Source organism: Podarcis tiliguerta (genome assembly GCF_965153285.1).
Source record: "Podarcis tiliguerta genome assembly, chromosome: 16".
NCBI classification, from domain to species: domain Eukaryota; kingdom Metazoa; phylum Chordata; class Lepidosauria; order Squamata; family Lacertidae; genus Podarcis; species Podarcis tiliguerta.
The window spans coordinates 27,254,080-27,267,590 of NC_139549.1; the positions used below are offsets into that span (position 1 = coordinate 27,254,080).

Here is a 13,511-nt window from a genome sequence, read left to right on the forward strand (position 1 = left end):
CACCATTTATAACAGCAACTTAGGAGATGGTGGTGTTTTCTCCCGGGCTCAGCAGATGGGTTGTTCCAAGAACTGGATGGTAGATGATCTTAGAAAGACGTTTTCAGCACTGGGGGGGGGGGGGGGGGTTAAGACATCGCTTTAAAACCAAGACCAACAACATAGTAAGAAATAAAACATTGTAAGGTGAAACCACACTTTACCTTGATTATTTATTTAGGTTTGAAGCGGCGTCCTTTGCAAAAAGCTTGCACATTCAGCGAGTAATGTTTGCGTGAGCTTGCATCTGCAGACTGAATTCAGGCTGTTCATTTTGCCAGAACGTTGTTCTGGGTGGGGTCTTTGGAGGGGATTTTTTCAGGCACAGAGGAGAGGTAGATGAGCAACAGCTTTGCCAGTGCAGATGAGGCCAGTGTGCTGCATATTTGATATTAGAGGTATCTCCTTTTAACCTGTAATGTGACCCCTGAGCATGTTCATTGGCAGCCTTCTGAATCATCCCAATGGCCCAGTGAGGGAGGCAGCAGCTCTGGAAGTTCAAAGGCAGAGACCATTCCCAGCTAGGCTACCCGAGATCCTTTCCAAGGGAAATCACAGGCAACACATGCCTTCTACTAGTGCAATGCCACTTGCTAGAGGTCGGATCTTGGCTCCTGATAAAACCCAAAGATTTTTAGAGCAAATATTCTCCACGAGCTGCCTGGAAGCTTTGCAGCATCATTATGTGGCTGGGGAATGCGCCAGTCATAATTCTGCCTTCACACACAGCCTGGAGAGGGAGGGAAACCAGAGGACGAAAAATCTGCTGCTTCGGGAGAGAGAAACGTTGCAGCCCAACATTGCATGGGTTTGTTCAGATCAGAAAGTGGAATCCAGTCCCACCTCCCAGCCTGTCCAAATATTGCCAGACCCAGTTCCTTGGAGGGCTTTTAAGGCACCTCCCAGCCATGAAACAGTGCCATCACCACAATAATATTCAGGGTGGGGGGGGGTTCCCATTACTAATGTGGAAAAACACAAGGTGGGAGAGGGCATCTCCCAGTAAAAGTTTGCTTCAGGGCAACTGTTGCTGCTTCAAGTGGGTTAGCCTGCAGGTGTTTTATGTGCTGCAGATGTTGGGAGGACATCATTTTAAATCTCTGGATTTTTAGCAAAATTACAAGTAGCTCAGAAAGCAAAACACCTACTAGGGACAAATGTGGGGTTTGCTACTTAAATTGTAGCAGGTGGAGTTCGGTTTTAGTGTAGCAAGCTTTTAAACTTTTCTGGGATGCCTACCTCTGCTTTTTCTTTCTTTTCCCCTCCCTGCATCATACGGTTTGTGCGTGAGCCCTTTCATTTGTCTGCATGCAACCCCCCTCCTTCCCACTGCGATGCTTTTGCCTCTTATTCCAAGAAGACCATTTATTATCATTCGCCACATACAGCAATGGTCAACACTGAAAAATGCACAGGGGAGGTTTTCCAACTCTCCCTTCGGTTTCCTTGCCGGCGTCGGAAGCGGGGCCTTGTCAACACTGCTTCAAAAATTGTCAGGTGATCCTTTACAAGCAGCAAGCGGTGCAGAACTTTTGCATGTTGTTTTTGTTTTAAAAAAAAATACATGCACATTTGTATCTCCATCTCAAGCAGCCCATGCAGCAGAGATGCTCCCATCAGACTCCTCCACCTGCTCCAGTCTGGTCCAAAGCTGAATCTGAAAAGGGATATCATCTCTGCCTTTGCTGCAACTCCCAGTCCCCTACCTCACATATTCTTAGCCTTGAAATATCCTGACGCTGCAACACAGTCACATGTCCTTGGCTTGCACACTCTGTAGAACGTTGCATTCCATTGCCCTTTTGTCTGGAGACTGGAACAAAAAAAAAAAACCAAAACAAAATACCAGGCTTGCAGCAGCTGCCACCGCCTCTCCTTTCTAAGGTCTGCAAGCCATGGCCGCTCAGCCTTTAGATGCAGCCTCCATCCCACCACCACTTGGGGGTACAGGCCCCCACCTGCAAGCTCAGGGAGGGGGCAGGAGCTGCTGCTTTTTGTCCCAACGACTTGTGGTGCTGCTCGTTTTAAGTTCTCTACCTTGCCCACTGCCTCCTGATGCCTCGCTCTTCCTAGGTCTGCATTCATGGCCACGGTAAGTGACTAGTCCCTGTTGGGTGGGGGCGTGTCTGTGTAATGCAAACAGTGGTTAGGAGGAAGCTGCTCTGGGGAGCAGACGGCAGCAACGGGCCCTGGCTGGAAATCTTCCAAGCTGGGCAGGCTTGCTGGTAAAGGCAAGAGGACCTCTTGCGGTCTCGCTGCCAGGGCTTCAATCTTGCAGAGAAGGCCTCGCACGCCCAATCACCTTTCGCAGGACTGCGGAGGGAAGCCGTGGGACTTGCTTCCAGCTGCTGCACCTTCCTCTTCCTCCGTCTGGCTGGCCTCTGCTCCACTGGAGAGTTCGGCCTCGCAGTCAAGGACCTCGTGAATGGTGGGGAGCGTGGTGTGCTGGCCCAGGCGCTTCCGCAAGCCCACGAGCAGCGGCTGGGGCATGGAGGAGATATCCACGTTGTTGCCGAGGTCGATCCACGCCAAGGAGGGGAACTTGCTCGCCTCCTTCATGGCGTCGGTGAGGTCCTTCACAGTGGCGCGGGTCAGGCGGTTCCCATTGAGGGAGAGGTGAGTGAGGTTGGGCAGTGGCCACAGGAAAGGCAGCAAGAGGTGCATCATCTCGTCCGTCAGGTCGGTGAAGCTCAGGTCCACAGTGCTCAAGTCCTCGCCTTTGTTCTGCAGGTAGTAAGCCAGGCGGTGGATGTCCCTCATGGAAAGGGGGATCCCTGATAGATCCATCGTGTCCGGGCTCAGCTTCTTTTGCAAGCTGTTTTTCAGACTGAGAGAGAGAGAGAGAGAAAGAAAAAGACAGCTTTTAGAAGGAGGCGAGCTTGAGTCTAAAGCAGCGGTTCTCAACCTGTGGGTCCCCAGATGTTGTTGGACTACAACTCCCATCATCCCTGAGCTCTGGCCTTGCTAGCTAGACATGATGGGAATTGTAGTTCAACAACATCTGGGGACCCGCAGGTTGAGAAACGCTGGTCTAAAGACCATCACCTCCTGGCAAATAGAAGGGGAAGAAATGGAAGCAGTAAGAGATTTTACTTTCTTGGGCTCCATGATCACTGCAGATGGTGACAGCAGTCACGAAATTAAAAGACACCTGCTTCTTGGGAGAAAAGCACTGACAAACCTAGACAGCATCTTAAAAAGCAGAGACATCACCTTGCCAACAAAGGTCCGTATAGTTAAAGCTATGGTTTTCCCAGTAGTGATGTATGGAAGTGAGAGCTGGACCATAAAGAAGGCTGAAAGCCAAAGAATTGATGCTTTTGAATTATGGTGCTGGAGGAGACTCTTGAGAGTCCCATGGACTGCAAGAAGATCAAACCTCTCCATTCTGAAGGAAATCAGCCCTGAGTGCTCACTGGAAGGACAGATCCTGAAGCTGAGACTCCAATACTTTGGCCACCTCATGAGAAGAGAAGACTCCCTGGAAAAGACCCTGATGTTGGGAAAGATGGAGGGCACAAGGAGAAGGGGACGACAGAGGATGAGATGGTTGGACAGTGTTCTCAAAGCTACCAGCATGAGTGGCCAAACTGCAAGAGGCAGTGGAAGAGAGGCGTGCCTGGCATGCTGTGGTCCACAGGATCACGAAGAGTCGGACATGACTAAACGACAACAACAACAAAGACCTTCAAAACATGGGTTGGTCATGCTGTATCTGACAGGTCTGGTCCTTAAGGGCACACCCCTTTCATGAGCAAACGTAGGGGATATTTAATCTCCAGGAAGAGATTCCTTGCCTGAAATCTGCACCCAGACTCCCCACCCCTGACTCCAGCCCAACCCTCATCCCTCACCTGGCCTGGGACCTCCGCCGGGGCAGACCTTGCTGGTGCCACTTGGAATGAGGAGTCAAGTGGTAAATCAGCTGCCGGCAGATCCGGTCTGAGGACTTCCAGGGGTCGTATTCCTGAAAGCAGAAGACCTGAAGTCATTGGCAGGGACTCAGGCACTGGTCTCCTCCGTTTGTGCAGTGCCCACCCCCCCCCCTCCTGCGCCGCAGCTCTAGAGTTTCCTGCAGATCAATGCAGATCCATTTCCCCCAAAACATCCTGTCCTGGTGCTCAGGCGTCAGCAGAGCCAGCTCAAAGGGGAAGAGCCTGGTGGAATAAGACTGCTGTGAAATAATAAACGGCAAAAGCAGCCATGTTTTTCGGGGCGTACATGGCTTCCTCGGGCCTACATGGCTTCCTCGGCTTTTCATGTCCCTGGAAGAATACCGAATCCGGCCATCCAGGGTAGACTCTGCAACCGCAGCTCACCATGTGAAGGCTGCTCTGAAGAAAGGAGAGCTGGAACCCAGAGGAATTTTATGGATGCTGGTTTACCTCATCTTAGCAGAGATTCTGGACTATCAGCCAGGCCACAGAGGCTCACCTGGTGCCATCCTTACATGTATTTAGGCGCCAAGCAAAAACATCCCTTTTTACCCAGGCCTTCGGCCAATGAACAATCTATGGCCTTATAAAATTGTGGGAAACTGCTGTTATGGTTTTTCTTCCCGTGGTTGTTTTATTTTGTTATTATTATTATTATTACGCCATGTAAATTATGTTTTAAATGTTGTACACCATGCTGGGATGTTCAGATAAAGGATGTAATAATAATACAGTGGTACCTCGGGTTAAGAACTTAATTTGTTCTGGAGGTCCATTCTGAATCTGAAACTGTTCTTAACCTGAGGTACCACTTTAGCTAACGAGGCCTCCTGCTGCCGCCGCACTATTTCTGTTCTCATCCTGAAGCAAAGTTCTTAACCCGAGGTACTATTTCTGGGTTAGTGGCGTCTGTAACCTGAAGCATCTGTAACCCGAGGTACCACTGTAATAATAATAATAATAATAATAATAATAATAATAATAATAATAATAATAAATCGTGCCCATCTAGCTGGGTTGCTCCAACCACTCTGGACAGCTTCCAACACAAATAAAAACATAATGAAACATCAAACATTAAAAACTTCCTGATAAATAAATAAATACAGTGGTGCCCCGCAAGACGAATGCCTCGCAAAATGGAAAACCCGCAAGACGAAAGGGTTTTCGGTCTGCAGAGGCGCTTCGCAAGACGAATTTCCCTATGGGCTTGCTTCGCAAGACGAAAATTGACGAAAAATTTTGAGGTTTTTTTTTGCTCCAAAACCCCTTATTCTGAATCGCTAAGCTGCTAAAAGCATTTTAGCAGCAAAACCGCTAATCCCCCAAGCCTTAAAAAGCCGTTTTTAGCCCTTAAAGTGCCAATAGCGCTAATAGCGCTAATCTGTCAATGGGCTTGCTTCGCAAGACGAAAAAACCGCAAGACGAAAAGACTCCCGGAACGGATTCTTTTTGTCTTGCGAGGCACCACTGTAAAGGTACAAATCTGCAAAGGCCCTCAAGTGATGTTGAGGCAGAATAATCTTTGAGGCTGGCTGGCCTTTTCCTCTCCCGTTCCCCCACCCCCGTGACAACAGCTTCTTCCTGCACAAGCCTAGCTCAGCTGCATTAGATGTGGCCCTCTTTGCTCTGAAAAGGCAAGGGAGTGGCTGTCTGCAACTTCAGAGTGCTTGCTCTCTTTTTGTTTTTTGCAGGGGTGGGTTTGCGCGTGATGTTCTTTCTTCTGCATTTTTGGGGTTCTTCAGTGCCAAGGTACTGGACACGGAGCCTCCCCCGAGGGAGCCCCTTCCCCAAAACCTCACCACCACCCTGCAGTGCTTGCCTCAACACATTACATCCTGAGCTGATGCAAATGCCCAGAGGAGACTCTCTGCCATGATAGCTTTTTTTTTTAAAGCCTCCAAGTTCAGGAGCAGTCTACCTCTGAGTAAGTAAAGGTAAAGGGACCCCTGACCATTAGGTCCAGTCGTGGCCGACTCTGGGGTTGCGGCGCTCATCTCGCTTTATTGGCCGAGGGAGCTGGCTTACAGCTTCTGGGTCATGTGGCCAGGTTGACTAAGCCGCATCTGGCGAACCAGAGCAGTGCGCAGAAACGCCGTTTACCTTCCCGCCGGAGCGGTACCTATTTATCTACTTGCACTTTGACGTGCTTTCAAACTGCTAGGTTGGCAGGAGCTGGGACCGAGCAACGGGAGATCACCCCATCGCGGGGATTCAAACCGCCAATCTTCTGATCGGCAAGTCCTAGGCTCTGTGGTTTAACCCACAGCGCCACCCGTGTCCCTACAACTTCTGAGTACCAACTACAATAAGAACAGATCAGGAGGGGAGGGGCTACCAACATCTCCAAAGATACCTGGACAGCCACAGAAAGATGGGCGGAGGCGGCCCCATTATGGGGCTTGAGCCAAAGAGCCATGGCATAGCATGTGCCTGCAGATAGAGAGGCATCACGCCGCTTGTGAGTGAGGGAGCTCCTTGTGAGTAAGCAACCCAGAAACACCTTTATCACCAGCAGCTGTGGCCTATATAAAGCCTCCCTCTTCTTCCTCCCAGTTGCTGGAAACAACATGGGTCTCTGGCTCCTCGCTTCTTCCTTGCCTGAGCTTCTATGATATCAACCTCGGATGGCAGCCTGTCCTTGTTTGATTCCCTGCATTTGACCTTCGCTGGTTTAGACTGCGCTGCCCCGGAAACCCTGCCGACATCTGTGAGTGCTTTGGGGAGAGGCTTGTAGGATGGATGGCGGCTAACAGATTGAGGTTGAATCCTGACAAGACAGAAGTACTGTTTTTGGGGGACAGGGGGCAGGCGGGTGTAAGGGATTCCCTGGTCCTGAATGGGGTAACTGTGCCCCTGAAGGACCAGGTGCGCAGCCTGGGAGTCATTTTGGACTCACAGCTGTCCATGGAGGTGTAGGTTAATTCTGTGTCCAGGGCAGCTCTCTACCAGCTCCACCTGGTACGCAGGCTAAGACCCTACCTGCCCGCGGACTGTCTCGCCAGAGTGGTGCATGCTCTAGTTATCTCTTGCTTGGACTACTGCAATGCACTCTACGTGGGGCTACCTTTGAAGGTGACCCAGAAACTGCAATTAATCCAGAATGCGGCAGCTAGACTGGTGACTGGGAGTGGTCGCCGGGACCACATAACACCAGTTCGGAGAGATCTGCATTGACTCTCAGTATGTTTCCAAGCACAATTCAAAGTGTTGGTGCTGACCTTTAAAGCCCTAAACGGCCTTGGCCCAGTATACCTAAAGGAGTGTCTCCACTCCCATCGTTCAGCCCGGACACTGGGGTCTAGCTCCGAGGGCCTTCTGGCAGTTCCCTCATTGCGAGAAGTGAGGTTACAGGGAACCAGACAGAGGGCCTTCTCGGTAGTGGCGCCCGCCCTGTGGAACGCCCTCCCTTCAGATGTGAAGGAAATAAGCAGCTATCCTATTTTTAAAAGCTATCCTATCTTTAAAAGGTAGCCCTGTTCAGGGAAGTTTTTAATATTTAACGCTGTACTGTTTTTAACACTTGATTGGGAGCCGCCCAGAGTGGCTGGGGAAACTCAGCCAGATGGGCGGGGTATAAATAAATAATAATAATTATTATTATTATTATGGTGCCCCGCAACGCGAATGCCTCGGAAGACGAAAAAGTCGCAAGACGAAAGAGTTTTTCGTTTTCTGAGTTGCTTCGCAAGACGGATTTCCCTATGGGCTTGCTTCGTCTTGCGCCTTTTTTTTTAAACCGCCAATGCATTCCTATGGGAAACCGTCAATACACATTGGTGCTTCGCAAGACGAAAAAACTCGTAGAACGAAAAAACTCGCAGAACAAATTAATTTCGTCTTGCGGGGCACCACTGTATTATTATTATATTTCCTGAGAGAGGGACCCTAGGAGAAGAAACTTCCAGGCACCTACTGCCCAACTAGCAAAACATGCACACCCCATAATGGGCTCACCTTTTTGGGGCACTGAAGGTCTCGGGCAAGGCTCATCAGGAGATCGTGGGAGATGGGATCCACAAGGTTGAGGAAGGCTGCGTTCTTGTAGAGAACTTCACTGAGGAATGTCCCTTCTAAACCAAGGTCCTGCAGGGAAAAGCCAGAAGATGGAATTGAGGGATCAGAATCTGGGCAAGGTTGTGGAAGGGGGGTGAGATGCTGCAGCTGGGGGGGGGGGGCTTCTATAGAGGAGAGGAGCAGAATCACAGCCTCCTGGGCTAAATACTCTGCTCCTTTCTCAAGGAAGGGTTTCCTGGCAAAATCAGTCCCTGACGGAGCACTTGAAGGATAGCTGGCGACTTCCCTTAAAAATAAACATGGGGACCCAAGACCAACAACTGAGACAGACAACCATCCATTAAAGAGGAATTTGGTTCTGTTTCAGTATGAGGTGGGAATCAATTGGATGCTGAAAGGCTGGATGAAGCTCAAGCGCCGCAATGGGAAAGGAGCCTTAAGCCACCAAGTCAGGTTAAAACTGGATGCCCTCCATCTTTATAATAATAATTTATTATTTGTACCCCGCCCATCTGGCTGGGTTTCCCCAGCCACTCTGGGAGGCTTCCACAAAGACCAAAAATACACTAAAATGTCACACATTAAAAACTTCCCTGCCTTAAGATGTCTTCTGAATGTCAGGTAGTTGTTTATCTCTTTGACATCTGATGGGAGGGCGTTCCACAGGGCAATCGCCACTACTGAGAAGGCCCTCTGCCTGGTTCCCTGTAGCTTTGCTTCTCGCAGTGAGGGAACCGCCAGAGGGCCCTTGGAGCTGGACCTCAGTGTCCGGACAGAATGATGGGGGTGGAGACGCTCCTTCAGGCATACTGGGTTGAGGCCGTTTAGGGCTTTAAAGGTCAACACCAACACTTTGAATTGTGCTCGGAAACGTACTGGGAGCCAATGTAGATCTTTGAAGACCGCTGTTATGTGGTCTCGGTGGCCGCCCCCAGTCACCAGTCTAGCTGCCGCATTCTGGATTAGTTGTAGTCTCTTGGTCACCTTCAAAGGTAGCCCCACGTAGAGCGCATTGCAGTAGTCCAAGCAAGAGATAACCAGAGCATGCACCACTCTGGCGAGACAGTCTGCAGGCTCTTTTTGTTCTACCACTTTTGGTAGAACAACTCCCATGAACCCAACCTCAGGGCGTTTGCACCCCTACATTTTAGCAAGGATTGCTCACCCAAAGGTGGATGCAGAACCTAGCTGGAGCTACATCTCAGCCTGTCCTCCCCCCCCCCCAAAAAAAAAATGCTGGACGGACCTTTAAATTTGGACTCAGTCTGACCCTTAGGTCGCCTCCCCCCCTTTATGGTTTTGATCTATGGGCTACTTTTAAAATGATGCTGCATTTTAAATTGCATTTTAACCTGTATTTTAAATTGCCCCCCCCCCTATTATGTTTTTACTGTGATTTAACTGGTGTTAGCCACCCTGAGCCTGGCTCTGGCCGGGGACGGTGGGGTATAAATAAAATTTATTATTATTATTATTATTATTATTATTATTATTATTATTATTATTATTATTAATCTGCCTGCCCACTACTGATTGGCTGGCAGCCAGACGGGCCCCTAAACCTCCATCCAGAGGAATCCCCCCCCTCAAAAAAAACCCCTCCCCAAAATGCTTCTCTTTTAAACGGCAGGGAAGTCCACCAAAGCTGGAAGGATCCCTCCCTCACATGTAAGAAGGGTGGGGGAAAGAGGGAAAAAATTCAGGCGAAAGATAAAGGATTCCGAAATTCTGAAACACAATTGAAGCATTGCCTTGATTTTACCACGAATAGGATAAAATGCTGGCTATTTTACTTTTTTTATTCCTTTGCAAAGAGTTAAGCTGACATGTATGAAAGACTTACAGCTCCTCCTCTGCCTTTTTTTTTTTTAAGGGATGGTGGGTTCTTTCTTTCCCCTTGTCCTGTGTTTATGTTGCACAAGCTACTTGGGTTTACTTTGGAAGAAAGCCATAAATCCGTCCTTCATAGGCTAATGATAATTATCATCAGTTATAATTGACTTCTCTGGTCAAAGGAGCGCTGGGTTTGGGGCAAAGGGGTTCCGAGGGTGTCGCTGCAAATTGCGCTTGAGTTATTTTAAATTTCTTCTGTTAAATATATGACCTTTCTCTTGTTATTTCCAAGAGGTACAGTAAGATGGTCTCGCTAGGTTTGCAAAGAGGGCTTAACAGTCAGAGGTCCCTTTACCTTTACCTGTAGAGCATTGGAGGTGGAGGAGACAAGGAAGCCCAGCTGAGTTAAGGGTTAAGAGTATATACTTCCTTCCAAGTATATAACCAGAACTGCAGTCTTGATCAACTACAATGATTTGTATATATTTAATGAAGTAATGGTGCTTTCATTTTTAAAAAATTGTATAAATTATTGTTTGCTGGCCAGGGGTTTATTGGGAAGAGGAGGAGGGAATATACTGTATTTTTCGGTGTATAAGACTAGGGCTTTTTCCTAAAAAATAATGTCAAAAATTCGGGGGCGTCTTATACGTGGGGGAGTCTTATAGACGGGAAAATGTGGTAAATTTAATACTGATGAGGCTAATGACGATAGTACAGGCAATTCCCCATTTACGTGTGTTCGAAGTACACACAACCATGCGAGTATGCAACTGAGAACCCAGCAGTGGCACGAAAAGGAGAAAAAAGGCCCTAAAAACCCCAAAACTGCATGAAAATAGTGTCTAGCAATCCCATGAGCCTTTGCATTGACCTTTGAGGCCTGTGCAGAGTTGGAGTTTTAGCAAGGAGATTTGGAGGGAGCGATTTCGGTTGTTTTTTTTTTAGGGTTTCCAGAGATTTAGAGGGTGTTGCAGACTTTTTTAATGGTGTTCCCAATATATGCATTTTCCCTTAAACAGGAGGTGCCTCAGAATGTAACCCCCGTGTAAATGGAGAGAGGAGTGTGAAAATGCCACGCATCCTCTTAGGATCTCTTGTTCTCCAACTCACCTTGGGTGTGGGATCTAAAACACTTATTTCCCCACAACCTGGTGCTTTCCAGGACTTTTGGAGTACAACTCCCTTCAGCCCCCAGCCAGAACCACTCTGAGATTGCTGCTTGGTTATTTCCCACTTTTAAAAATTCTGCTTTTATTTCAAAACGTCCTTAGTTTCAGCCGAGAGCGTACATCTTCCTACAGCGCCAGCCAGCTATGAAAGTATCATAAAGGGGCGGGCGGGACACGGAGATGACTCGCGGCAGCGACGTTACACCGCCCGGAATCCCCGACGGCGTGGCGCAAACTCCTCGCCTCCCTCCACCGAGGACCCTCGGGCGACCTTGGAGGCCGCGGGCAAGGGCAGGAGGCACCTCGGGCAACTCGCGACGATGCCCGCTGGGCAAGGCTTCTGCCCCGGGCCGGGCACCAGCTCGGGGACTCGGACGCGCCGTCGGATCCTGGCCAGGGGACACCCGGCGGGGCGGCGTCGCGTCCCTGCGGGGCTCGCCTGGCCCCAAGCCCGGCACGCCCCCTTGCCAGCCACGCCCTGAGCAGGGAACAAAGCCTTGCACGTCGGTGCTGCCGCCCCTTAGCCGCCCAGCACGACGGCGCCGAGTCCGTCGAGCTTCCCCGGCCCGGCCCGGTGCCCCTCGAGCAGCCGTCTGCCGGCAAGTCTCGAAAGGCTTCGCGCGCCGCTTGAAAAGAGCAAAACGGCGGCCCCGGGAGCTCCGTCGAGGACGCCGCCCCGTCGGGCCGTGTTTACCTTGCGGAGAAGGCGGAGGGTGCGCGTCGCCTGGTCGCGGCGGCGCTGGCGGAGGGCCGCCTGGATGTCGCGGATCCAGCCCACCCGGCGCACGTAGGGGGGCGCCGAGCTGCTCTTCCGCAGCACCCCGGGCAGCTTCTCGGAGCTCAGCAGCCGCGAGGCCAGCGGGAAGCCCGGACGGCGCCGCGGCGGGAGCGGGGGCTCCTTCGGGCCCCGGCAGCCCTGCTTCTTCTGTTGCTGCTGCTTCTTCTTCTTGGGCCGGGGCGGCTCCCCTGCAGCCGCCGCCTCTTCCTCCAGGCTGCTCTGCCGCCCCAGCCGCGAGCCCATCGCCGGCCGGGGCTCGGCTCCGCGGGCAGGGCCTGGCCCACCGGGGTCCCGGCGTGATCGAGGGGTGCCTGTTGGTTTGGGGGGGGGGGTCTCTTTACATTCCGGCTGCTGCTGCTGCTGCTGCCGGCGCCGCAGTGCCGGGCGGGCGGCGGCGGCGGCGGCGGCGGCGTCTCTCCAGCCCGGCGCGGTCCCTCTGGAGCTCCGGCGCGCTCCCGCCCCGCCCGCGAGATGCGGCTCTCTTTCGGCGGCACGTGCGCGCGGCGGGGAGGGAGCCGAGTCTGAGTGGCGTCCGGCAAGGCGGGCGAGCGGGAGGGAGCTTCTGTTCGGGGCACCCCCTTCCTTCATTCATTCCCCGCCGGGCTCCGGGCGTTTGCTACCTGCCCGGTCCCCCGCTTGTTCCGTCGGGACTTTGCCTTCTGCTTCTGCCTAGTCTTTTGGAACCACCTCCTGGCTGGGGAGGGGGGGGGGACGTTCCTTTTCCCACCCCCGTTTCTCGATCTGCTTCTCCAGCGCAGATAACGCGCCCTCCCACCCGCCTGAAACATCGCCAGGCCCCGATCCCAAGGCAGACGATCATCATCGCCCCTTCCTTTTTCCATGCCCGATTTGGGAACTTTTCACGTAGCAAAACAACAACAACACTGTGTGATGATGGATTTTTTTGGAGCTAGCCGACCTAACCGGAGGAGTCTGGGACCAGAAGGAGGAGGAGTATCAGGAAGAATGGACAAAATTTAACGATTACTTAGCTAAATTTGTTTGTTGTTGTTTAGTCCTTTAGTCGTGTCCGACTCTTCGTGACTCCCTGGACCAGAGCACGCCAGGCACTCCTGTCTTTCACTGCCTCCCGCAGTTTGGTCAAACTCATGCTGGTAGCTTCGAGAACACTATCCAACCATTTCATCCTCTGTCGTCCCCTTCTCCTTGTGCCCTCCATCTTTCCCAACATCAGGGTCTTTTCCAGGGAGTCTTCTCTTCTCATGAGGTGGCCAAAGTATTGGAGCCTCAGCTTCAGGATTTGTCCTTCCAGTGAGCACTCAGGGCTGATTTCCTTCAGAATGGATAGGTTTGATCTTCTTGCAGCCCATGGGACTCTCAAGAGTCTCCTCTGGCACCATAATTCAAAAGTTAAACTAATTGGAAATAGCTTGCAGGCAACAGATTGGCTTAGGAATTTATATAAGTTAAGTGATGTTTGACATGTACAATTTTGAATTGAAAAGATATAAGGATGTTATTGGACTAAGTTAAGTTTATAAGAATTATGATTTGGAAAGCCGTTATAAGGATATGCATGGAAATTCAACCAAGGGGAAGCGAGGAAGTCACTTAACAATGTCAATGTGTAATTTTAATAAGGATATGGTTTATGTTTGTTTGTGTGTTTTGTTTGTGTATAATTTTGTGAAACTTAATAAAAAAAATTGAAAAACAACAACACTGTGTTAAAGCGAAAGTTAGCACACCGTTTCCCACATGATGCTGGAGGGCTTC

At 50.7% G+C, this 13,511-nt stretch overlaps 1 protein-coding gene across 2 annotated transcripts; it reads right to left on the reverse strand.

The window, feature by feature from the left end:
• Positions 1-1,386: 1,386 nt before the first annotated feature.
• On the reverse strand, positions 1,387-13,431 carry LRRC75B (leucine rich repeat containing 75B). Of its 2 annotated transcripts, XM_083417817.1 has the most exons (4): positions 11,691-13,425; positions 7,932-8,060; positions 3,894-4,006; positions 1,387-2,866 (listed from the first exon to the last, which is right to left on the reverse strand). In XM_083417817.1, the coding sequence occupies exons 1-4, from the start codon at positions 12,360-12,362 to the stop codon at positions 2,338-2,340; spliced, it is 1,443 nt and encodes a 480-aa protein (XP_083273943.1). In that variant the 5' UTR covers positions 12,363-13,425; the 3' UTR covers positions 1,387-2,337. The 2 variants fall into 2 exon arrangements, with proteins under 2 accessions (XP_083273943.1, XP_083273944.1); XM_083417818.1 differs by lacking the exon at positions 3,894-4,006 and having other exon boundaries at positions 11,691-13,431.
• Positions 13,432-13,511: the final 80 nt, after the last annotated feature.